Source organism: Manacus candei, unplaced genomic scaffold (assembly GCF_025592945.1).
Source record: "Manacus candei isolate 608988 ecotype Guabito, Panama unplaced genomic scaffold, ASM2559294v1 h1tg000023l, whole genome shotgun sequence".
In the NCBI taxonomy this organism is placed as follows: domain Eukaryota; kingdom Metazoa; phylum Chordata; class Aves; order Passeriformes; family Pipridae; genus Manacus; species Manacus candei.
This window is the reverse complement of record NW_026138071.1, coordinates 24,379,660-24,406,450: the sequence shown is the minus strand read 5'-3', so window position 1 is coordinate 24,406,450 and position 26,791 is coordinate 24,379,660. Positions and strand designations below refer to the sequence as shown.

The window sequence follows — 26,791 nt, the reverse complement described above, 5'->3', positions numbered from 1 at the left end:
AGTCGAGGCTGCTGCAAACAGGTGCCATTCACAACAAATGCCATATGTTCATTGGAGACTCGACCAGTTAGCAGGAGACTCCTCATACTGGCCACAGGAGGTGCTGCTGGATCCTCTGCCATTGATCCCTGCAGGGAAGCATCCTTCTGTCAGCCTGAAATCCCAGTGTTGATTGGGGCATTGCACCTACAGCTTTGCCCTTGCCCAGTGACTTGGGTGAATGGGTTGCCATCGCTCTGCTGCTGCCTGTCCTGGGGGAACCAGCATTGGAAATGGGGGGCTTTTGCCTTTTGGAGGGAGTGTCAGAAAGGAACACAATGTACGTTTGAGAATACTTGCTTTGCTATTTAATTTAAACTATCTGTTAGAAATTGTCATTGTGGGCGCATATGACAAAGCAGAAAAAATTTAAAATGCCTAACAGTATTCTCACAACAGACAGAACTAATTTGGAAAGGTGGAGCATTAACTCAGGAGTGTTTATCCTAATGCTTGGAAGAACAGAAGTAGATCCTGTGTAAGTGTAATGTGCAGTCATGCTCTGTTACACCTTTTTCATACTCAGACTGAGTTTCTTGACTTGCTGTCACTGATGTTCTCTGCCTACTCTGCTATAGATGAACCACCCCAAACCTTATTTCTCTTGTCTTCCTGACTTGATTTCTGCACCTGTTACCACTTGTTCTTCTCCTCTGAACCTGCATCCCCACCCATTTCTGCCCTAACACTGCAAGACACCATCTAATGCTTTCATTACTCCAGGGATTCTTTTAAGGACAGGACAAGCTGTTGCAGCAAGCCTACCAGACCTTTCAGATAGCTTAAGAATGTGTTTTGGGTTTTTTTCCTCATGCTTTCAATCCATCCTGTGCTTACAACAGAACAAATTGTCCATTGACTCGCCCTACTTATGTATTTTTGTAACATTTAAACATTTACAGGTGCAAGTACATAAGAGAGACACTGTAGGGAAATTCCATTAACATTTTCTGAAATGTAATTTGTTTCCTATTAACCTAGGGGAAGAAATTAATGAAAATTTGCTGTGTTAAGCTGAGAAATAAGTTTTCTGGAAATTAAGCATTTGAGTTTTTTATATATTTATTGAATATTTAAAACACCAGCCCACAGCTTTAGGCACTGGGGAATAGTTTGAAAACACAAATTTCTATAAGTTAAACGTTTCCTGTCCAATGTGCAATTGAATTTATTTTTTTTTTTAGTTTACAAATTAACAAGGAATTGATAATACTGTGTATCTGTTCTCTCCTGCCATAGCCAATTGCAGGAAGCCTGACACTCTAAAACCCCAAGCACTGGCCAGAAGAGACTGAGTCTAATTGGTGTGAAACGTGAAGGTGCTCTCTGTTGAGACCTCTCTAGTGCACCAGGTTTGGTGTGACTTAGCAGGTTCTGCTGCCACTGTGCTGTGTGTTTACAAAGCCTTCTGCATCCCACAAGAGTTAGGCCATCACCTTCCTCATCTCCAGCCTGCAGGGAATGCTCTCCCTGCATGGCACGTGTAGCCAAGCTCTTTCCTGCAAGTGGCATTGAGTGAGTCTGTGTGTCAGGATCTCTGTGATGCCTTTGTCAAGTAGTGGCATAAGTATGTCAGTGATCAGGTATCAATAAATGATGGGGAAAAAATGCCAGAGAGACCTTTTAAGGCAGGAAACAACCCATATGTGTGTATGCACCTTGCTGGAAAAAACATTCCTTGCTGAATCTGTAACTTCACATTTCTTTCTCTATTTCTCTGACAGAAACATGCCAATATTAAGTGTTCGTGTGTTTAAAATGGTGAGACTCTAACAAGCTGCACTATATATTATATGCAAAACTAATATTTTTTATTTATTTTCCCTGTAGGACATGTAAGATCAAGTGTAGAAAGACAAAAGGAGGACTGGTCTCTGGGGCTGCTTAGGCTGGTGTTGGTGGGTTAAATTGAACTGTGTTGTTGGGTTTTGCCTCAATTCATGCAAAGCTTGCTAGAACACAGATTGCTTCCTGTGTGTATATGATGTGTATGTATGCATATACATAACATACCATTTAATCAGAGTTATTAGCTGTTCCAGCAGTGTCAGAGTACAGGAGAGTGAGCTCTGGTACATCTCTCATTCTGAGGTTTTTCCCTCCTGCTCATTTATCGCCCGTGTCAATTGATGTGAAACACAATTCCATCTTCCCAGTGTTATTCTGTTACAGGCCTACCTTTTCCTCACATCTTTCTTATCGAAAAAAATCTAAAAAAAAGCTCTCACTGTTTTGTTTATTTGAAAAAATGCCCTTTTCACATCCCTTATCTCAGAGACTTTCTACTCGAACCTCTGTCAGTGTGTCCTTTATGCATTGATTGCACACAGATTTCATTCTGGATTTGAAATGTGCTTTGTCTTCTCTACTCCGATGTGGATGTTGTAGCTGCTACTTCTGCATCAGAGAGTCATTGGAAAAACAATGTTATACAACTTTATTCTCACCCTTTGGGGTATGTTACAAAAAACTCTCTAAATGTGTATCCAGCATTTCTTCCAGGCTTAGCCATTAGGACATGGAAAAAATGTGCAATCCATACAGTAAAATGGCAGAGGGAAACAGCAGCATTTTTTATTCATAGGATTCTTTATGCTGAGCCTTTTCACTTCAAAGGGAATTGTAAACCAACCAACCAGCCCTCTCATCATTTGATCATTTATCATTTGATAATTTGAAGGCAGACAGCAGAAAAGACCTGACTTGCAAAACTGCATTAGGAGGTTTTTCAGAGTCTCTGGCAACCAATCCAAGGTGAAAATTTAAAGTATTTCACTACCTATATCCTTGCATATCTGAGAAGGAAAAAATAGAGTTTGGAAGTTGGAATGTGTTACATATTTCTGCTTCTTTCCATGGAAGCGTGATCTAGAAGCCTTCAGGGAGAAGAAAAATGAACATCAATAGAAAAAAGTTACTTTGCTAGAAGTATGTTAACAGGAATCTGTAGTACAGCCTGCATTTAGATTGGCATAGCACTGCTGCATCTCTAATTCATTCCTTTCTGGCCTCCTTTCTGTCCTTCACTAGTAACTGTGGTAGGTGAGCAACCTGTGTGTTTATCTGCTCCCTTGCTGCTTTTGGAAGGTGTGGGAGTAGTTCTCAGTTTAGTAGGCAAATCCTGCCATCTGGTGATTGCTCATGTACCTGTGGGGTTACTACTTGGGCAGAATTGGGCCCTTTGAAAGGGAATTTTCTACTGTCACTTTACCTTTTGCAGCAACAGGACCTTTTTGTATATTATCCTGCATTTCATGATTTGCTTTTGGAAACAAACTTCAGAGAGTCAGCGGAGCCACCTCACACATTACAGCAGTCTCAACACCTGCTAAGACAAGAGAGGTGCCTTGGGAGAGCCTTGCCAGCTCCTTACAAACTCATCCTTTGCTCCCAGTGGGTGTTTCTGATGTCAGTGTACTGCAGTCCTGTGGCTCACAGCCTTGTGGCTTCATTATAGCTACAACTTGCCACCTCCACCTTGTCCTTTCCCTCCCTGGTTCCTCTTTCTTTCTGCACATGTAGATGATTTCTTACTCCTGGTGCTTCATGCTCCCATTGCTCCTGCACCAGTATTCCTTGTCCTCCTTGTGTCTCCCTGTCGTCTCCGTAGCAGTAGCTGTGTGCCATGGAGAGCTGGGAAAGTCAGAGTTCAGCCTAGAGGGATAATGCAGTGTTGGCTAATGTCTCCAGAGCCCCTGGACGTGCTCGGTGCACTCAGCTGTGCTCATTTGTTTTGTTTGGTTGTGGGCAAAGCCACAAGCAGGAGGAAGCTCAGACGAGCCAAAATCACTTTCCTCTAAGCCCAGGACAGAGAAACAGCTGCTTAATTAAGTGTCAAGGGCAGTGGAACAAAATGGCAAAAAGGATCCTGTCTTTCCCCTGTGGGATGTACCAAACCAGGTGCCTGTGTTTGGAAAATGGCTTGAGTCCCAAATTTACCTGCACGTGTCACGGGCCACAGCTCCAGGGCTCTGCTGTGGGGGATGGAAGGCGAAGGAAGGGATTTCAGGCAAGATGCTCAAGCAATCCTGTACCTGTACATTTAGAGATTTTAATGGCTATTGCAGAGAAATGTTTCTTGAGGGGAAGAGTTTTACAGCTTGTCCTCTTCCTAGTATAAATAAGTTTTGGGAGAATATTTGGCTAAATCACATTTAAGGACCAGCTGGCTGAATCAACAGAAACATTTTTGCCTTCCTCCTCTCAATGGAGTGTTTATGCCATTGCTTATTTTAATGAACTGAATTTTTCTTTTTTTTTTTTTTAAGTACAGCTGACTGGAGATCTCCTGGATCTGAGCTTAAGGTCCCTTGCAACCAAATTAGACTGTGATTCTGGTTTACCAAAAAAGCCCTCTTTAACCCTGTTTACTGTAACCTACAACAGTGCTTTACAGACAGTGTTCTTCCTCAAAGCCCTCTTCATTTAAAAAAAATATATAAAAATATGGTTCCTTTGCTTAGTGACCAGCACACTGCTAATCCTCAGGGGATGGTTGCAGGTATAAAAGGAAAAGAAAGATATGTCCAGTGTGTCTTCTGACTCAAGACATAAAATTTTTGAAGAGCTAAAAACCTTATAAAAATTTTAAGAAGTATCTTATTAAGAGTTAGAAGTTTAGTTTAAAAGAAAGCTATATCAAGAATATGGGGGGAATGAGACAACCAACTCGCACACATGTTGTTTGAAACCTGTAGGATGAGCTGTGGAGCTACACCACTGTGTGACAGGGAAGTTTGGTGAGTTGATCATGCTCTGATCCAGTGGGGAAAGTTGCACTGTTTCTCATGAACTGGCTTCTCAATTTTCCTTGAGATTGAATTTTTTATTTGCTGCTAACAGATACAGAAAGAGGAAGATGGTTCTTTTTGGAAACAAAAGTAAGAAAATGACATTTACAATTGTAATGCCCCTAAGGGAAAAGATATCTGTGCTGTATTGTTCAGAGGGATGTGTCTCAGCATGGTATCCAGTTTTCAGTTGTAAAATAATTCTCCTGAGGTTCTCATGGCCTCTAAACAAGGTCTTCCATAGTTTGGGGGAAAACTGGACGCATGGTCTTTTATTGCTGTCTCTGGCTATAACTCTTTATGAAAAATACATGTATAAAGTATGAGTGCAGTGTAGATATGAACAAAGATATTTGAATTCTCAGGTAGTGTGTCTCTGAGAAATGCTAGGCAAATTCCCTGCCACAAGGAGTGTGGAAAACTTATATTGTGGGGAGAAACATGTACCAGAAGAAATGGAGAAATGGGATTCAATAAGTTGACATTTTCAGAAATATATACTGATATCTGTAAGTGCAGAGCAGGGAAGCAGTCATCTGGGAGAGACAAATAAAACCTTTACAAGTCTCAGTGGAGTGAACTGTCTGTACTTACACCGGGGATCAGTGGAACATCACAGCACGTGTGTCACTGGTGCTGTGTCTGTGCCGGTCTTGCTTTTCCTGGTGTGGTTTTCCCTTAACCTTCCACCAGACTTGTTCCCTTGCATTGCTGCAGCCATGGTGTGATGTAAGGAGAAGCCCAACACTCTGAAACAGCCTTTCAGGGAGATGGTTGTAGGGTATTTCTGCAGAAAACTATCACAGGGCCCTCATAAAAATGTTAAAGGCATGGTTTAAACCTTTCTCACTTCCCTTTGAAAAGAAATATTTGGATCTCAGAAACAAGTCAGAGTAGCAAGAAAGATGGGAGCTGTAGCAGTAGTTAAGCCCAACACAGCTGGGTTGGTGGGTTTCTCCCATGGGTGCTCTCTGAGCTACAGCCTCTGGAATTCATGTACTTCCAGTGGATTTCTGTGTGGTTAGCTAATTAATAATTTGTGTTAGTTATGGTGAGGGAATCTATGGAAAAGGGAATTAATACTTAGTTTATATTAAAGAATGACATGATTGATGTGCTAATTACACAGATGCTTGTTCTCAATATTCTACTTTATTATATAGAGATATGAAGGCCAGCTTGCAAGAGCAAGCTCTCTTAATATATAAACACACACAATAACAAGGGCAAGATGAATTATTTTCCAGGTTCATAAAACATCTTTTTTTAGTTCACTGTGTACAACTCGGACAAGACCTGGAATATCTTCTCAGTGGCTCTGAGGGAGCTGGGAATAGGGGCTCCTGAGTGTGTAGTGTGGTGTTGATATCAACTCCTCTTCTGCACAAGTGACATAAGTACACAGGGCAGTAGTTAAGTTGAAGGATGTAATTAATCCTACTGGCACCAAAATAAATTGGTGTAATTTAATGTTCAGCTCTGCTTTGTGGGGCTAATTGTGTGCATTATGCATTCATTGTACGCATGAGTTCTGCGTGTAACTTCTTTACAGTCAGAACTTAAAGCACAATTCAGAGTCATATTTTAAAATAGCATAGTGACACTCCATTTCTGTATCCTGTCAATTAGCTGTGTTCTGTATTTGCTCCTGTTTGGAACATTTGAATTTGTAGAAAGAGCCCCAAATCCTCTATTCAGGTTGTTATGTGTGCAGGATTAGGTATTAAATATAGCATTATAAAGCTCTGCTGTTATATACTCATGTACATGCATAACATCTGCTTTATTTATTCTTTTAAAGAGAGATTTTTAGGTGTGGTTTAAGACTGACATATTTTGGTACAGCTGCCTTCTGTATTTTCTTACTTGTAAAGTCGTAATGGCTGGCGTGCATTCATTGGTACAGGTTTGCAGGGCTCAAATAAACTAGACCAGATTTATTTCAGAAGCTTTAGAAACAGTTTAGAGTAGATGTTTCTATAAATCCCTGTTTTATTACTGTAAGTGCAGTTATTTCATGCAATGGGACATGGGGTATTGTTTCCTTTTGCACTGCTGGAAGACACACAGAGCTGATCAGTGGCATTTACGGAGGGAGAATCGAGCACATTAAGCAGCTGTTTGCACAGTGCTGTGTGCTGAGATACTAAGTCAGTCCAAATTCCCATGAACTTTAGTGGTATTTCTTTTTCTTCTAAGCAATTCTCTGTACAAGTGCCATTAAATGAAGAAAGGATTTCCCTTGGTTACGTTAACTTTAACACCAGGCTGCAGGGATTCGAGCACGGACACCGCGAAACTCTGTCCCTGTCACACGCAAGGGAAAATAATGGGTTGGTATGTGAAGAAAGCTCTTGCTGTTAGAGAAATTCCTGTGGCTGTAGCCCCACACACCGTGTCTCTTGCTTAGGAGCTGTACTCATGGAGTCCTGGAATGGTTAGGGTGGGAAGGACCTGCCCCAGTAGCTCATGTAGTGACTGGCACTCCACTTCAGCTCCATGGAGTTATTGCCAGAGATGTTTGCCTGTAGAGTTGCCATTTTAAGATAGAGAGTTTAAGCTGCTCATGCTGAGATTGCTTCCTTTTTAACTCTACGTGGTACAGGAGCAGATAAGGCTCATCTTAGGTGACTACAGCTTTATATAGAGAAGGGGGACTCCCCTAAATTCCTAATAGTGGATATTATTATTTGTGGTGGAGTTTTTTTCAAGTTAGATTTTTTTAAAAATTAGAAAATGGAACAAAATTCATATTAAAATTGAAGTTAATAATATGTGAAATATTCTGCCAAAGTGAAGTAATTAATTGTAATAAAAATAGTCCATGTAATTTCTGATTTAATGGTGATTTAAACTCTTATGTTTCTGCATCTGTAACATTAGAGTGGAATCTTGTGTATGTTTTTTACTTTAAGCAATTTACTTTAAAGTACTTACATAGGAAGTATTATTGAGTACTTTTAGGATTACACTAAACTAATCTGAGCTGTGCCCCATTAGTTTTCCTACTCAGTGGAATAAAAAAATTGCCAGCATTGGTCTTTAAACTACATTTTGCACTTCTACAATTACCATGTTGATTACTTTTTTTCTATGACAAATAGGCTATAGAGTTCTGTTGCACTCTCTACTTCCCAGCAGTTCTTAAATTTACAGTAATAGTGAGCTTTGAATAGGCAGGATGGGGGGGTTCAGTCTGCAGGGTATATTGGTCAGATGTAAATGGTGTTATACAGATGCTAAAATTAGAATGTGTGAGAGAGCTATGTACAACTACACTTGATTAGCTATTTTTGTAAAGATGATTAAGAATTGGCTTTTGGGTTGCTGGGTTTTAGTTAGTACAAAGGGGTTATTTTTAGTGGTACAAAATATTCTGATATTTTGAGTTTGTACTGAAAGGAAAAAACCCACAACAAACCCCAACTTGTATGGTCTTTCTGGAGGTGTTGTACAGCTGTCACACATACAGGTACTGCTGAAAAGTTTGTCAGTGACTGTACAGATAATCAATGAGTTTCCTAACGTTTCACCCAGAAGGACTCTCTGCAGCAGCTGTTGGCAATGTTTCATCTGTAACATGCCAGATCCTGCTCACTAAATAGCCACTGTCTTGGTAAAGATATGCAGCAATGCACATGTGCTTACCCTCAAAAGCAAACTCTTACTGAGGTTGTTCTTCATACCTTTGCTTCGTCACAAGCAAATTTTGCAGCTATTTATATGAGATTTTTCTGAATGACTTGTGCAAGCTGCAGTGCCCGATTTCATCCATCTTTTTTCAAAGACATCATTAGCTTTTTTGCAGAATAGATGGCATAATAATAACGTTTCCTGTAAGTCTAATCTCTCTCAAATCAAAAATAAGCAAGCATCTCTCTCCTCATTCATAGTTCTCTGGCACCTTAATGATACACTTACATTTAAATGTGTCAAAACAGAATTACTTGACAAAAGTTACTGTATGTTTTTTGGTAGTATTTGGTCAGATTCCCAGAGGTCCTTAGCTCTCTGCAGGATAGTATTTGTCTGCAAAGCAAAGTATAGGAATGTGGGCTTTTTCTCTTTCATAAACATGTATGTGATGCACACGCAGCAGGACACAAACTGAAACAAAACTGAGACGTTTTTAGCTTCTTTAAGTCTCAGATGTAGGATACTAAACACTGAGAAAACCACACATCTTTCTGTAAACGGGTTCTATGTTTCTTTTCATTGCAGTGATGTCCTGGGGTCTCACAGCACTACAACAGACAACTTTCTCCCTTTTTCCTGCTCTGAAAGCAGGACTGTGTAGTGTGTTTTAAAAGTATATATTCTTTACTTCTCATTAGTGAGCACAGTTTCCATAAGCATTGTCTTTGCAGGAGTTTGGCTTCTGGATGGTTAGCACAGACACCACTACCTAACAAAAGGGTGATGGAGAGACTTGGAAAGTTGTCTTGGTGCTGTATGATACTGTGTTCAAGGAGCTTTATGAAGCTGTGTCAGGGAAGGTTTGGGCTGGATCCCAGGAAAAGGTTCTTCCCCCAGAGGGTGGTGGGGCACTGAACAGGCTCCCCAGGGCAGTGGGCACAGCCCCAAGGCTACCAGAGCTCAAGGAGCGTTTAGACAACACTCTGAGGCATGTGGTAGGATTGTTGAGGTGTCCTGTGCAGGGCCAGGAGTTGGACTTGATAGTCCTTGTGAGTCCCCTCCATCTCAGGATATTCCGTGATTCTAGGTTAATATCAGCCAGCTAGTTAATAGGTTAAATCCATAGCACAACTGAAGATTTAGGTTGTTGGGACCATCCTAAGATTTAGAACCACTTTGGAACATAAAGCTGGGGTCTGTAAATGGCAGCAGATGGTGTCAATGGCAGCAGATGGTGAGAATGCTAACAAATGTGAAAAACTGAAATCTGGAACCCCATCATTTTCATTCGGATTTGACTTGGGAAAAGGTATTTTATTCTGAATATGCTTTGAATTGAAAATTTGTAACTCGTGTGACTTTGAGTCTTCAGGGATTTGTTTTGTAGATATCAGTAAGTCATGAAAAACATCACATTTTGAACAGTATGAAAGCACCTTTCAGGTAACTCCTTTCAGATAACTCCTGCAATTTGACTGTAAGGCTCCCATAGGTTTTAGAGACACTCGTGCTTACCAGAAGTCATTATTAATATGTATGTGTTTTTATTATTTCAGACTCTTCTGTCAGTCTTATTTAATGCATCTTTATAAAGGCTAGAACCACCATACTTAAGCATTTACAGGGTCTGATATGTTATAATATTTGGGACTAGGAGGATGTAAAGAAGTGTGTGGCAATTGGCAGCCTCAACCATGAAGATTATTGTTCTGTGTGCAGTCTGTTCATTGCAAGAAATGTTTTCAGGGCTTTGTCAAAATGTAAATGTTGCATTCATTACTGCAATTTTAGGATGGTAATGATGTAAATGGAATTTGTCTCAGAGAAAGAAAAGCAGCCATACACCTTCCCACGCCAGGATGGGCAGTGTGGCACGCCCAGACATCACAATGGACTTGATCACAGTTGCCTTTTGTGGATTATATTCCAATATCAAAATGTTAATTAAATTCTGGCCACTCAAATGCAACGTGTGTGCCCTGTTCCATTTTTGCAGGAATGTGTAACAGTGAAGGACTGTGGGTATTTAAGCAATCAGATAGTGACTTGATCCATTGGCAGTGTTTTACAGGGCTTGGAATATGTCTCCAGCTTTCTTTTCTCTTTTTTTCTTTTTTTCTTCTCCTCTCTCTCTGTGTCCAGAATAAATAAGTCTCATATTTCTTCTATCCCAGCTTCTTTTTTGCTGCACATGCTGGAAGTTGAAGGGAATCCTGAGACCTATTTCTATTTCTCATAAAGAAATGTGGATCTGGGTCTCTCTACGGTTGTTTTCCAGTATTGGAGAGCTTTGCTTTCTGCTTTCTTGCCTGTAATGCCTGTGGACAGCAAATGGTGGTGAGGGGGGAAAGATGGGAAGAGAATTTGCCAAATATGCCAGATATTGCATAGCAAACATTTTAGAAATTATATGTCTCAAAGGGCTTGACTTTGCCCAGTAGGGTAATATTTTTCTGTGAATGATTGTACTTAATTCCATAGCAGAGCAAACAAAAAATATGACTTGATTCTCCTAAAACAGCGTTATTTTGTTCCAGTCTCACCATACATTTCAGAAATCATTAACGTCTTGCTGTCTGTGAAGATTAATGCATGGGAGTTTTAAGGAATGATATGGTGGAAGCAGTCAGTCTGTAATTCTCTAAGTCAGTCTTTTCTATGTATTTTCTCTGATATAGTAACCAGAGTGTAATATGCAGCTGGGGAGTGAAGCTGGCCTGATTTTAAAGTTCTGCAAAAATAAAAATAGGATAATTAACCATCAGAACAATTCAGCAGAGCAAATGGTGGCTTTTCTTGTATTTAAGGTTTTTAAATGTATTGTGTGCCTTTCTAAAGGGTAAGTTTTAGTACAAACCAATGCAGTGGCTCGGGCCAGGAACCTCTAGGTTGAACTCCACAGCCTGCATTTCAGTTTGAGAATTTGCTTAGGAAATCAGTTCGGTTCAGTGTGTTCATTAGCAGCGAGGAGGATGGAATACAGAGTAGCTTATAAAACATGCAGATGACACCAAGCTGTGAGGATTTGCAAATACCTTTCTGTATCAGATCAGAATTCAAAATAAACTTGGCAAATTGAAGAGGTGGTCTGAAACCAGCAAGATGAACTTCACTGAAGCGCAATATGACATATTTAGGAAAAAGAATTCAGATACACAAATACAAGGCAGGGAATATGTGTGAAGAGGAAAAACAGGTAATGAAGTCCACAATGCATTGCTCTTGCAAACGAAGGAAATGTAGTTCTGGGATGTGGGAAGACAGATGTGGTGTCTATAACATTGAGTAATTACTCCAAATTATGGTTGGTGAGGTCTGAGTTGATATACTGTGTTTGGTCATGACTTCTAAAAGCTTTAGAAAACTACATCAGTTAGATAATTGAGTTTGCCTAATTTAAGACATTGTTAGTAACAACCATCTGACATAAAAAGATTTTAAGACAAAATGTAAAGAGAAATTGTTCTCCATATTTCTGAGAGAATAATTAAGAGGAATCTTTGTAATTTGTACTCAGCGTGATGAAGGTTGTGTTTTAGAAAATGCTTTTTGAAGCATGAACCATGGAAAAAACCACCTAGAGGTGTTGTGGAGTCTACTTTGCAAGGAGAAGTTAAAAATAAATCTATGCTGGGTGAGTCTGCACAATCCTTCCTCATCCCAAGGGGGAGTAGATGATGCCTTTCAGTGTATGTGTCTGTAATTCTGTGCAGGAGATGACAGCAGAGCAAACAGCTTGAAAAACTTTTCTCTTGAATTGTCATGGAAAAGTGGAATGTCTGCCTCTGGTGAGAAAAATTGCCCAGCCATTGGGGCAGACAAGCTGCTCAGCAGGGCTTTGCAGGCCCCCAGGGGCTGCAGCTACAGCTTGGAGATCATGAGACCAGGGAATTACTGTGATCCTTTCTGAACCCAGAACCCATTTCTCCCTCATACATATATGCCTGGTTAGGAAGATCATCAGAGGAAGAATGTGATTCATAGCTATTGACTTTGCCTCTTAGTCCTAACTGTGAAGAAACTATTTATTTATGTAACTTTCTTCCCACAAGAGTTTCCATTAATTCTGTAGATGGAAGCATTTTTCAGCATTACCATAGTGAAATAAAGCACAGAGCATTATACCCACCCTTCCATGCCTTCAGAAGGGAGAAAAAAACACTGGCAGGAAACTGACCTTGGAAGTTAATGCTTTGGTTTCTTATTAATTTAGAATTGCGAGTTGACTGTTTGATGCACTAACTGCAAATTATATTTTTAAATATTTTCCTTTATCAACCCTCATAATTTAACAGAATTTACCAAGTGGCAAGTTTCAAGTACTTTTTCTTCCAAACTCTTCTATACCACAACACTGCTCCTAATCGTCTGTGAAAAAGCTGCCATGCAACAGAAGTCTGGGAATTGCTAACAGTAATGATGATAACTAATTCAAACCAGGCCACAGGTAGAAGCTTTTGTGAAAGCAATCTGCATCTTTTCAAGCTGGTCAAGCTAGAATAGCCTTTTAGAAAAGCAGTTTGTCTTCCATTACAAAGGAAGACAAGCTATTATCTCCATACCCAACAAGTACCTAATACACAGGTCAAAAAAACAGGCAACAGTGATATATTGAGTAGCACGGTTTTATGCACGTTTTCCTGGATTGTCTTTCCCTTTGTTTCTCTGCCTGTGAAGTGGTTCCCAGCCACGGGTGCTGTGTGAAATCCATTGCTGAGGTTTGTGCACGATCTGACCCTGGTTTTCTCTGCCGCTTCCCTGCTGCTCTGCAGAGTTGTCCCGTGAGCTGCAATCTCTTTCAGAATTGGCTTCAAGATGCTGCAGATCTAAGCTAATCCTGTTACAGTGCTATTTTGGATGCTGTAATTTAATACTTGCATGGGGCTGCCTTTCCCTAAAAGAAAGTGATGTAGCATATTTCATAAAGGAAGGGAGCAGAAGATGAGTACACGGTGCCGGGCAGTGTGAATCATGGTATAAATCATTTCAGGCGTGGCAGTACAGCTTTCACTCCAGAGGGGAGATATTAGGAAAGGATGTCAATGTTTGAACTTTTTAATTGCATCAACTTGTTTGTTGCTACTTTCATTCTTTTTCTTTTTGGTTTAATTACTTCTCCCTAAAGTATGCTGGGTGCCTATTAAGTTGACTAAGCTTGAAAAATTGATTCAAATACATATTAAATAAGAGCTTGTGAGCTGCAGTCACAGGGAGCAACTCCTGAGTTAGTTGGTTTCTTTAATAGCACTCTCAGTCTATACCCCAACTATTTGATCTGTTGTTCTATGCACAGCTTTGTCAGCATCTAAACTGTATGACAGTTTAAATAAATTTAAAAATCAACCCACCTTCCCCCCCTGGATTCTGCAGACTGAAGATAAAGTGTGGTTCTCTCTGTGGAGGAAGGTGATGTGTTCCTTGCCTGCTGCTTTGGTTTAAGGCAGGTTAGAAACTTGCTGTTTCTGTAATGTGTAACAGCTGACATTGTAAGCTAAGTGATTTTTTTTCTTTGTCCATTAGTAATTATCAACAATCTTATAAGCAAAAGGAAGGAAGGAGTAAGTAAAGATTCTCTAAGAAGTAATATAGATTCATGCCCATTGTTATTTACAGGCACTCTAGATCAAAGGCTTAACCTTAGGTTGAAGAGGTTCACAGTACACGAAGCTACAACAACATAAACAATTTATTATATAGGTTCTAGAAAAATCCTCTTGCTCTGATCTGATTAAGGACTCTGTCTTGAACAGGATTATGTATGTTTTTAAGTTAATATGCTGTGAAATCGGCAGGACTCCTGGCACTGCATAATTCAGGAATATGCATATATCTTCAAAGGACTGAGACCTCAGAAAACATGTGCAGATCGACAGGATAGTTTTTAATTTTTCTCCAGTTTGATCCAGGGCCAAATTTTGTTGTTAAGAAGAAAACGATTTTATACTGGCACAGCATGTGCACAGTCAGTTCTAATGCAGCAAAACCTAGGCAGGTTACAACATTCAGTTAATACAAATTAATGCCTTTTGATAATTGCAGATGGAGTGGATAAAGAGAAAGTGATCAGAGAGCATCACAAAATGGATGTTCTTAATTTATCACAACTGTGTCTGTATCAATGACTTATAGTGATGTGTTTAGTACACTTATTTGTTGTATGGAGTGTTCACTTCTCGAAGTTGTTTTTTGTTGAGAAGAAAGTTGGGTTTGCCACGTTAGAAAATGTGTGAATTTATTCCACTTCACAGGAATAAATATGTTTGCTGCTGCTATACAGCTGAGAGTGAAGATTTTGTGTGCATGGTGACTAGAGTAAGTACATAAGCTCTCACTGTGAATTAGGAAGTTGCTCAGCCTTTAGAAATATGGGTTTAAGTTTCTGGAAGACTGTTTTCTAATTATTTTCTAAGGTGTACCAAGATCTGCTGGGCGGTCTAGAAGGTTAACTTTAGGTATGTTGAGATCCAAGAAAGTTTTCTCCCTCCCAAATCCTGAGTCATAGGAGCTTGGGAAGCAGCCAGGAATTTCACTAGACAGGACAGAGATTTTTTTTAAGCATTGCTGTGAGTGAGATCTATCACTGACTTCCAGACAGGCATTTACATAAATGAAACAAAAGATATTAGCTTTGTGCTCTGAGTACTTCCCCCTACTTATGTTCTTTTTGTGGGTTTTTTTTTGCTTTATCCTTTTTTTGTTTGTTTTAGCTCTTACTTTCTCTTTTGAAAGCATTTTTCCCTCTTCCATTTTGTCATGAAAAGATAAATTTTAAGACCTTAAACAGGAATGCAAAGCTTTTCAGTTATGCTACCATTGCATAATAAAACCCTGAATTAAATGTCAGGGTTATAATTATTGCTAAAGAATGCTGGCAGGTACAGAGACTGTGTAACTCAAGCCAAGATATAAAAGGTGGTAGAAATGACTATATTAGAGAGTTGATGTTACAAGAAGGCATGTTAGGATAAATTGTAGCAGGCAAAATAATTGATTAGGCTGTTGTGATGTGTTTAGTTTTAATTTATTGGTGGGTTAATGGTGGCTGAGGGCCATGTGCCCACCCAGCTGCTTGCTTGCTCCCATTCCTCAACAGGGCAGGAGGAGAAAACAGGCTGGGAAGGTTCACAGTTTGAGATAAAGGCCAATTACTGTTGTGGGCAAAACAGACTCAGCTTGGGGAAAATTAATTTCATTTATTGCCAATTAAAATGGATTTGGGAAGTGAGCAGTGGACGTGAAAGCAGCAGCTTTCCTTCCCCCAGCTCCGCTCCTGCGCTGCTGCCCCTTGTCCCTCCCTGAGGGCCATGGCCAGTGCACAGCAGCTTCGCTCTGCTGCTCCTTCCTCCTCACACTTCAGCCCTTCCCCGGAATGGCCTCTCCCCACAGCCACAGGCCCTCAGGAAAAGCCTGCTCTGCCATAGGCTCTCCATGGGCCACAGTTCCCGTCAGGAAAACCCGCTCTGGTGTGTGCTGGCTGCAGGCAGTGCGGGAACCCCATAGTGCTGAAGCAGGTTTGCCCTTCCCTTGGGGTTTCTCCTTTTTGCCCATTTTTTGCCCTTTTTTTAGTGTGTTTACCCCGAGGCCCCTCAGTGTTGCTGAGTGGCTCTGCCATATCCCTGTGGGGCTGAGGGGGCACTGGCTGGGCGCGGCTGAGCCCCCTCCTGTCCCTGCCCTCAGAATGCTGCTGTTTGCCTTGGTTTTCCTTGTTCTCGTCCACCACTTCTTAGGCAAGGAGGGACATAAGAGTTATTGCCCAAAGGTGTTGCAGACAGAGGGGTTAACTGTGTGTTTTCTGTTGTTCGCTTTCTGCTCTTGAAGAGAGGGGATTTTTGTGACTGCCGGCTGCCACCTCGGTCCATCGTGAGGTAAAAATCAGCCTTTCTTTAATCTGATTTATTTTGTGTGGTTTTTACCTCTTTGTCTGTCATAATTTTAGAGCTTGACCCTGATTATGATTAGATCCTGAAGCCTGGAGGTGGGGAAGCAGTGCCAGTCCCCTCAGGCAGCAGCCATTCCTGGGACCAAGCTGGATGGCGGCAGGTGTGTGGCAACTCAGAGGTGTTGGGAGCACCTTTGTGGCAACTCAGAGGTCTTGGGAACACCTTTGTGGCAACTCGGAGGTGTTGGGAACACCTTTGTGGCAACTCGGAGGTGTTGGGAACACCTTTGTGGCAACTCGGAGGTGTTGGGAACACCTTTGTGGCAACTCGGAGGTGTTGGGAACACCTTTGTGGCAACTCGGAGGTGTTGGGAACACCTTTGTGGCAACTCAGAGGTGTTCTCAAAGGTGGAAATTGTCATTAGGTCGTGCAGTCCAGCCATCCCTTGTCACAGAAACTGTTCCTAACACCTTGGTTATGGTGTCCTTTGTCTCAGCACAACTGGCTGGTGTCCAGCAAAATCAGGGCTGGAATCATATTTTTAGGGCACAGTCCAGCAATATAACTAAGTATATGCTTGTGAACAATATCACTGATTTCAGTAGGGCTGTTGATGCCCTTGTATTTAGGCACGTATTTGTTCTTGTCTGAGGCTGTAACCATCCTCTACAGTTCAGTGCATGTTATATGCTTGCCACTAAAACCTGCTCTGCTCTGCCATTCCAACAACCCAGAGAACCTGATGGCAGAGAAAGAAATATCAGTGATTTCCCAACAGTTTCCACTATAAAACTGAGATTTTCAGACATTTATAACTTCACCCAAATGTAACTGTTCAGTCCAAAATTTCCTGTGCTAGGTATGGTGAGCAAGGCTGAGTGTTTGTTTAAGAAAATGTTAGCTAAAATGTTTCTGTCACTAGGAAAAATGTGTTTGTTTTTTTTTTTTTAATCTTGGAGGAGCTCTGCTGCTCTCACATTTTGGAGCAAGAAATGCAGCAGAAGAGCTTTCTGGGCTGAAAGCAGCTACTGGCATTAACAACAGTCCTCTTTGCCAGTATCTGGAAATGCAAATAAATTTGATCAGATCATGAAGTTCTAAAAATTGTGTATCACAAGCAATATTCAGTACAATGCTGTATTAGAATTTGGCAGCTAAATGCTGTCTATATTGAGAACATACTTCTCTGTGTAACTCCTATATGTGAAACCACAGAAAACTGGATTTTGTCCTTGTTTCTGCCACAGAGCAGTTGGTGAGGTTTGGATAAGTCACTTAAGAGTACTAAGTTGGTCATTAATTTTGCATTTTTCATTCTAAGAGTGCCTAATTTTGAGACTCTTCCGGTTAGTTTTTCATTTCTGGCCTCCTGTTCCTGCAGTCTTCTGAGATCTGTAGGAAGGTAGTAAAAAAAGGCTGAATATGATTCTGTGAGACATTTTAGCCAGTAAAATAGTTTTTAAATTGGGAGGGGGTTGCCTTACTGTTCTGCTTCTGTGCAATGGGGTTTGGCTGCTGTTATACCTTAGGTTGAGGCGATGCTTTTATTGTTTTATAATTGTCCTTCACATACAAGCACTGTTAGTTTTGTGCATTGAATTAAACAGACTCAGTAGGAACATTGCTGTCTTAGGCCCTGAAGGGACATCAAGGCACCACCCAGCCCGTTTCTCATAACCATGATGGAAGTCATCTACCTGGATAATCTGTGGCAGGTGTGTGAGAGCTTCCAGAATGGGCTAATGATGGCACATGGCTGTTGGTTCCAGTGTTTCAGAAATCTTATTGCCAGGAGGCTTTCCTGGACACAGATGTGAGCTCTCCCCTGCCTCAGTGCAGTGTAGTGCTTGTATTAAACACACAGCTGAGGTTACCCAGGTGGCTTTGGGTTTAACACTTTTTGACCTGAAGGTGGATTTTATGTGTGTGAAATGGTCAAGTGTGGTACGTGCTGAGATTGAAAGTATTATGCATCTGAAGATACCGTATTTTTATTTATGGCTCAGTCAAAATAAATTAAAATAATCGATGATTGTTTTGAAAGCAAATTACTGGGAGTACTATATATCTACCATGGCAAGTACTGAAGAGATGAGAATATCTTATAATGCCAGAATGAGTTGTGTAAACATGGGTATTTATATACTCAACAGCAGCAAATCTCTGAGAGGCTTTTTTGTTGGGTTTGTTTTTTTCTTGGCTGAGACTCCACTGATCCCACTTTATCCCAAAGGAGAAGGAGGAGAAAACTAATGTTCCTATCACACATGTTCCATTATTGATTTCCGTTCCAATCTACCCGAAGTCTTCTGTGCTGGAAATAATTAGACCCTGTGAACAGAGATGAAGCAAAAATCTATACAATGCTGGATTGCCAGAAATGAAGACAAGGGTGCCTAATTAATGTTGCATATAGAATGCCTTTTGGATGAATGGGCTTCCCTTTCTCAGAAGCAGCTCAACAGCAGTCATGTCACAAATTTGCTGTTAATTAAATGGTGTTCACTGTGTGCCTGTAAAAATGGCATGGAGGAAAAAAAAAACATTGGATGGCAGCAGCATTTTACAAGAGCTCTCCAATTAAAAGAAAAACCTGTGGAAAACAAATTTGCAGGCTTCATGCTGACGGCAAGATATTTTCACCCATATGAAATTCACTTTATGGATTGTTCAAAGCTCTTTAGGAATGTGTAGTCACTGAAGAAGTTTGAACTTCAAAAGTTGGACTGAAAGCGTGTTGGGAGGGTTAAGGATAGGGAAAATGTTCCTGGGAGCTGAGGCAGGATGGATGACAGCACAGCTCCCATCCTTAGGCAGCTGCAGCCTGGCCAGTGGGTAAGGACTGCTCACAAGGTGAGTCAGGGGCTGGAGGAAGCCACTAGGTTAACTTTTCTTTGCATGAGAGGTGAACTGAAGGTGATCTAAGTTAGATGGTGTAGTGCACTTTGGGAACTGAGAAGGCAGATGTTTAGGAAGAATTTAAGACAGTTGATGGAAAGTCTTCACAACACAGATGCACTTCACTAAAAGCAGAAATACCTGGGGGAAAAACTGGAAGGTACCTGAAGCAGATTAAGAGAAGAATGTAGAAGAAACTGGATCCATATGACTCTGTTCACTTGTCTGTTTTCTCCAAATAACACAATTTTAAAGTTAATCCCAAACTGGAAAAGTCCAGCCTTGCAACTGCATCACAGACAGGCCTGAGCTTCCTTCAGTGGCACGTGCTGTCAGTGGTTTTGCAGTGGCACCCTTTTCTCCCTCCCTGGTCTTCCTGAATCCACTCGTGCTTCTTTTTCCCTTGCCATTGCCTTGCTACACCCAGAGGAGCTGCTGGCAAGAAACAGGGACTCCTGCACTGGTCTTGCTTCTGGACACTGCATGGCAGGTGAGGAAGGACCTCTGTTCCAGGGGCTGAGGAAAGAGAGTGTGTGGAGCAGCCCTGGTGGATTGTTGTTTGTAGTTATTACTCTGCTCATCTTCTTGTGAAGTTGGTCTCCTTTCAGTGGTGGCCAGGGTAGCAATGCCACGCGCCTGTGCCTGCTGCAGAAAGCAGCAGTGGGATGGTGGGGGCTTCAGAGGTTTCCAGTAGCACAGGGATTCTGGGACAGCTGTTCTCCTGTAGTTTGCAGGCCACTGGTGCCTTCTTGCAGCCTTTAATTCTCTCCTTTTATCTTTATTCCCTCTTTACTCTTCTAGATATCTGTTGTGGCCCATCTAAGTGATACAACTGCTTTCTGTGCCTCTCTGGAGAATTTAAATAGCATCATTCCCTCCTTCCTTTCCCCCCCTATAAATGCAAAGGGAGTTTATCCTCTTTGGGCAAAGATAGAAAACATTGCTTTTTCTCTCTAAGAAACTAGAGAATGAGTAAAACCCAGGCACCTCAGTCAAGAATATAAATTCATCTGATGAATCTGTAAGAATCTTCCTAGACTAGACCTTAAACTACAAGAATAGATGTGTTTTCTGATGAAAATCTAGTTCACATAAAATGTGTTTTTAGCATGGCTTTGAGAGAGGTAATTATTTTTTCCCAGTATAGTAGAAGCTGTGGTTCTGGTTTAGGAATTTTATGAAATAATTTGAGTGCAGGAAAAAGGTACTAGTAAAAAAAGAGATTTTTATAATAGCTTACCTTCTGAGTTCTCTCTTTTCTTCCCATTTGGGTGCTTAGCATCATCTCTCTCTACTCTCATTCTGTTTTAAGAAGCATTTTTCTGTCCAAGCTGTCGGCTCTGATGCACAACTAAAATAGGTGCACATGCAGGTTATGATTCCTCTTCCCATTGTTGCATTTTGATTCCAAACTCCAGATTTAATCTATTTAAATAATCTGCTTGTGGGACTAAAGTCAACTACTAGAACTTTTTGATGTTCAACAAATATTAAGGCTTTACAATGATTTGAATCAAATAACCAAATCAATATGAAATACACTACTTTTTATCTTTCCAACAGATTGATTTTCTTCCCTGGATCCATTTTAAGCTGTGCTACAGTTGCTAAATCAAAAATAAACTGAGTTTTTAGTGCAGGGGTGTGTTAAGTGTCTGATTTCCACTACATCGCAGCGTGCTACATATTAAAAAGTGAAAACATGTAACACATTTTGACTACAGAATTGAAATGGATTTTCAGACCTAGTCCCAGTGAATAGGTGCTGAAGTGATGGCAATGACTGTAGCTCCTGGACTGTAATTATCATTTGAGTTATTTCCCAGTGCTAGGAGACTTTACAGCTGTGGACACAGTGGTGGGGGGTGGAGGAAGAACAGGCAGCAGGCTGACATGGCAATGCTTTTTGGAGTTATTTTGGGTGTAGGAAGTGATTAGTGTTGGTACAGCTTGCTCCTGTGTTACCCTTGTTGCACATTTGTAAGAACATATCCTCACAAGGTATTTTAAAGCCTTTTTGAGCGTTTTAATTAATTGGAACTGCAAAAAAGTGTGAAAACAATTCTGGTTTCACAGAAGTCAGTCCTGTTTTGTTGTTTTCTTCAGTAGCAGTAGAAGCTCATCTCCAGAGCATGTATTTTAAATTCTTAGGAGCATAGAAAGCATCACTGCTTGTTCAGTCCGTCTGGAATCCGAGTTCTCGCTGGCTGTTGCCCTGAGCTGATGGATCTCACTGCTGTGTATTTCCCATAAAATGAAATGGAGTCAGACCATAACCTGCTTTTCTCTTCTCCTGCAGCTTGGCTTTACACCCCCGAAAAGACATCGTAGTGACTGGCAGCGATGACCACCTCTGGAAGATGTGGGCCCTGCCCGACGGGAACCTCCTCATGACTGGCGAAGGTCACACTGACTGGCTCTCGGGCTGCTGCTTCCGTCCCAGGTTAGTGCAGGCAGCCCCCTGAAGCAGCACTGATCCCTCCTGGGGAGTCCTTGTTTGCTCTCTCTCTGTTCACTGGCCTGCTCTGACGCCTTTCTGTTCTCAGGGTAGCCCAGCGCTCTCTGCTGAATTTCCAAACATGTAGATAAATGTTCCTCTGGCTTTCGGTGTGTTGACTTAAGATTGATTGCTTTTAGTATTTTGTACATCTTAAACTCTGTCCACGTGCCAGTGCGTGTTACAAGGAGTAGTGAGCTTTTTAGCTCTTGCTGTATTTATTTTCTCCATATTCATGCACTGTGGCAAACACAGTTCTGCTATTAATAATACAGAAAAGTTATGTCTTGTACTAGGCATTATTTGTCATATGACTAAGAGTATTCGAGTTTACCTAGAAAATAAGAATATGAGCTTTCCTGCTCTTTCATCATATGGATCTGAAGCTGAATTAATAAATGAAAGTGAACACTGAAAATAAAAATTAAATATTTAAGTTACAAGGGTCATGGAAATAGGGCAAACATGAAGTCCATTTTTTTGGTCTTTTCTGTTGAAAAATAGAACTCCATTTTACTGTCAAAACAAAAGTCCATTTGATAAGACTGAACTTCTACATATTGAAATTATTTTGCATGAGATTTGTGAGGCTGCAGTTAAAATAGAGTTCTTTGCTGTTAAAATAATAACAGTCTACCAGGCTATTCACCTGAGGTTCAGTTGTAAAAGGAGCATTACTAAGCTTTCAACCTTGTGTTTTCATGGTGTTTATTTTATGAAGCAATATTAGCTCTTTCCTTCATGAGGAGGAAATATATCGTATTTAATTTCATGGTTCCTCCTGATTTCTGAGTTTGTAATGAGATAGCAAAGGCACACAAATCTTCTAAACACAAGAAAATCCCCTCCCTCTTTTCAAAACCTCAAGAACATGGAGTCATGCTTTCTGGAATAAATTAAAAATGCACTTACTCCTATGAAACATAGGCTTTTTCTTAAGATGCTTGTGTTTTTTCACAGTGTTCTCTTTTTCATGTATATATCCTTATAAGTAATTATATATATTTAAAAGAAGAGAATAATATTTAACTTAAATAACTGCACAGAATACAGGAGGAGAGAAGTAGAAGGCTCAGCTTCTTATTTTAACGTGGTAGGAAAATTTTTCTATTAGTGAATGACAAATTTCACAGAGTTTGTGAGCATGCTGGACATCCTAAGTTTAAACTTGAAGATAAACAGAATGCTGCCTTACTTCTTACCTGTTATGAATATAAAACTTATCACAGGGAAAGAAAGGGAAATACAATTAGAAGAGCATGTTATCATTTATAAAGCTGCTGGGCATGCTAATCAGATTTCGATAATGCATTGTTACCATGACACCCGCTGACTCAGAGACTCAAAACTATTTTCTCATTAGTCTTTGACCAGAATACAGTCCTTTCAATAGGCCTTCCTATTTCTCATTCAATTATTGAAATTAAAATGAGTTGAGGTACATCATTATTCTCTTGCAGTATGAATTGACTCCTGCTGAATGCTCTGGAGTGATTCAGAATTATTGCTGTTAAAATATTGTCTTCTGTTACTGCATAAAATATATATAATGCGACAGAATACATTTAATCATTTTTTTTTAATAGGGGACTTCTATATATCAGTATTTTCTGGAAGTAAAACCAATTAAGTTAAAATTAAAAGTTCTAATAGATTTTTTTTTTCCTGGAATCAAATGTAGTTAACCTCCAGTTTTGTTACCGTTTTACAGATTTAAAATTACTTTTCATCCAAAAGTGGAAAAGAAAAACATTTTTGAGCCACTGGGCTATTACATCATGATCTAGGAAGAACTCCCACACTTCTGCAGTCTTTCCTTTTTGTCCTCTGTTAGATCATTTCTCCTCTCTCTCTGTAAGATCAGGTCTAGAACAATCTCCATCTCTGGTCTGAGAAGTATTCAGCGTGCAGCCACAAGTCTGCTTTGAGATCATCTTTGTACAGCATCATGAGAATCCACACACTGGCACCCACTCACTAATGACCTGAGGAGAAACAAATCTAGAGCTATGATGGGAATTTAACTGGTGCTTCTGCACATACAAATTACTTAAATCCTGGGAATCTGGTTTTTATATGCTCACAGTGTATTATTACTTGAGCAAGGGTCTTTCCTGGGTATGTCTGTGTAGCACCACTGTGTACATAGGAGTAAAGCTGCAAGTCTCCCTGGTAGCTGTGAAGATAGATAAAGTTGAAGCTAAAGTGGTGTTGGGTTTATGTATCCTCAGCATCTCTGAGAGCCATGAGAGAATGGTGGTAGTAGAAACCAGCGATGACAAGGTACAGGGATGTTTTAGGCCCTGGACCTTTCCCATTGATTGGTACATTATAGTGATGAGGATTGACATTGGTGGGATGGAGGAGTCTCTTTTTCCTCCCCACCCTGCTGATGCTGTTCTTCATTGCACAGTTATTTATTCTGGACAGCACCTCTCCTTCCTGACTGCTGGAGGCAGGGTGAGGTGAGGGGGCCTGGTTTGCTGCAGCTCCAGAGGCTGGCGCTGTGTCGTGTGTGCAGAGGGGCTCAGTTCCCCCCAGGACAAGAGATGAAGGGCAGCAGGCTGGCTTTGTGCATGTGAGGAGAGCAGAGCAGTGGTGTTGTGATGCTCCCTGCACATCTGAGAGTAGGATTTTGCCTTAAGCTTTTAAAATAGAAGTAAAACTTCAAAGAGGTCCCGTCATCTACAGCGTGTGGCAGCTGGGAGGAGGGAGGAGAACAGGGCTCCCTTCTTTGAAGCTCAGGTGACAACTGGTCAGACTTCAAAAACAAACAATGTCTCTGCTCCAGTCTGGCTGAATAGTGCTTTGCAGATGAATTAGCCCTTCCAAGTTCCTGTCACTGTTGGAAAATTCAATATTTTCCAGCTTACCTTTAATATATATGAAAGAGTGAAGGAGTCAGGATGACTCCTGCCGCAGTCGTACACAGAGGCTTTGTGTTAGGAATCTAGAGGGCTGGAGAAGAGCAGTGGAGTGCACCTGTGGATGCCAGGTGACTCAAGTATTTGAAATAGCAGACAAAAAAAATCTGCATCTTCTGCCAGTTTCTAGAATAAGCTGAGGACGTTAATGCTGCACCTTTAAGAACCACACTCTAATTACACTGATGTCTCATGGCATGTACTAGATTTATTTATCTGTATTACTGACCTTCCTGGGTGGCTAAAGTATCAAGCTCTGCAACATAGCAGAGGTGTGTGTTAATGACTGATAAATCCCAGTGAGCAGTAAAATACTGTATTCTTGCCCTGTATGTGGGCTGGTACAATATGTAATGTCCTTAATATATTCATAAATATTAATCAAGTCAACTCTTCTAAAATGTTTGTACCCCTTTTCATGCAGACATTGTTTGGGTCAGTGGAATACAATGAATTTCTGAACTGAAAAGAAGTACAAACTGTAGGTTCTTAAAGCTATTTAAAACTTGCACTGAAAGTTGTCAAATTGTGAACTCCTTTTATGTCCTGTTGACCTAAGACCATTCTTACTGTTGCTATTGCAATTCTCACAGTTACTGAGGAAAGAAATCAAAACAGCTATCAGTTTGTTTAATATTATATAAAAATTACCACAGCAGTTACCTTCAGTGGATTTTCCATACATTCTGTTGCTATTGGAAAACTGAAGGTCCATGTTGTTTCCTCAGTAATTTGTAAAATAAAAAAGATGGTAAGTACATTAATGCATCAAACATCAAAATAAAGGTAGGTAATGTCTGATATCCTAGAAGAAGGTTCCAATGAGGAGATGCAAGAGAAAGATGAGGTGCTGGGCTGAAAGCACAACCCCTTTGTGTCAGAACAGAGGCAGCTCTGGGTCATATTTCTCAGAGGTGAAGAAGGTGATGTTACTCAGATGAAAATCTGTGCATGGGTAGAGGAGAAAGACAACCTTGTAGAGAGAGAGTGCAGAAGGAATTAGCAGAATATACTGAGGATGGATGTGACAAATGGGAGGGGCTTGAATGAACTGAGGAGGGAACAGCAACTCCGTGTGGGCTTAAATTGACACCAGAAGCTTTTCGGGGGATTCTGTAGCACATGGGAGCAGGCTGTGGAGGGGTGGTGATGTTGGTGCTTCCTCAGTGACTGGGGTTTATGAGCAGTGAGCAGTGCAACATTTATGAACCTTTGGTGTGCAGAAAGCTCTGAGCAACTGCCTCTAAAACCAAGGTCTCTCTGAGCACGAAGTCACTGCTGAACTTATATCAGCCAGCACTTCGGCAGCCCTGAGTGCTGAAGTTTGCTCTTGACTTCACCCTGTGTTTCTAGTGGAAATTTAAGGCTTGAGATAGGGAACACAGGATACGATTTGGAAAATGCAGCTGGGTGCTCAGAACCTCTTCCCTGCTTGAAATCTGCAATGCTGTGGGTGACTGAGCACTGAGGTGGCCTCTCAAAACTAAGTGTTGCCGGCAATCCAGAGAAGGGGGCCAGGGTAATAATGTTTGCTCAAAGTTTTTAAGAGCAGTGACTGATAAATAGGAAAATGTGTAAGATTTTATCAGAGTGCAAATTATTTTCTCATTCTATAAAAACTCGTAAAAAAAGTCTTTATAAAATCTTTTTAAAAAGCAAATTCCTGAGCAGAACTGAAGTCAGAATAAACTTTGAAATGGAAATGAATTCTTGCTTAGGTAAGTCCCTGATTTTGGTTTTTTACATGATTTTAATTTTTGTTATCTTATCATCATTTGTTAAACTATCCCAAGATGAATTTCAGTGTGAAAAAAGGATAGACTGCAAAGCCAGACAGAACAGTAATTGAGGAGGGAAGGGAGAGTGTGGAGACAGCTCTGAGGAGTGATGGGAGCGAGGGGCAAAATTCAGAAAGGAGAGGCAGGCTGGGTTTCCATGATCAGATGTGGAGAGGTAACAGGCACAATCTGACACTGCTCCTTGCTTGCTGCCATCTCAGAGGATTTTATGCTTGGAGGAGAGAAACACTGAGGAGCAAAAATCAGACTTGACAGCTTGGCAGGTACAAGTACAGTTTCAGAATTTCACAGTGGACACACTTTTGTAGTTTGAGAGCCCGGAGTGCTT

At 40.7% G+C, this 26,791-nt stretch overlaps 1 protein-coding gene across 4 annotated transcripts in view; it reads left to right on the top strand.

The window, feature by feature from the left end:
- SPAG16 (sperm associated antigen 16) overlaps window positions 1–26,791 on the top strand; it is a 377,720-nt gene that overhangs the window by 155,389 nt on the left and 195,540 nt on the right. For all 4 annotated transcript variants that reach the window (XM_051786775.1, XM_051786772.1, XM_051786773.1 and 1 more), the window contains exon 11: window positions 21,543–21,686. In XM_051786775.1, coding sequence (XP_051642735.1) covers window positions 21,543–21,686 — 144 coding nt within the window. The remainder of the gene's footprint in view (window positions 1–21,542; window positions 21,687–26,791) is intronic.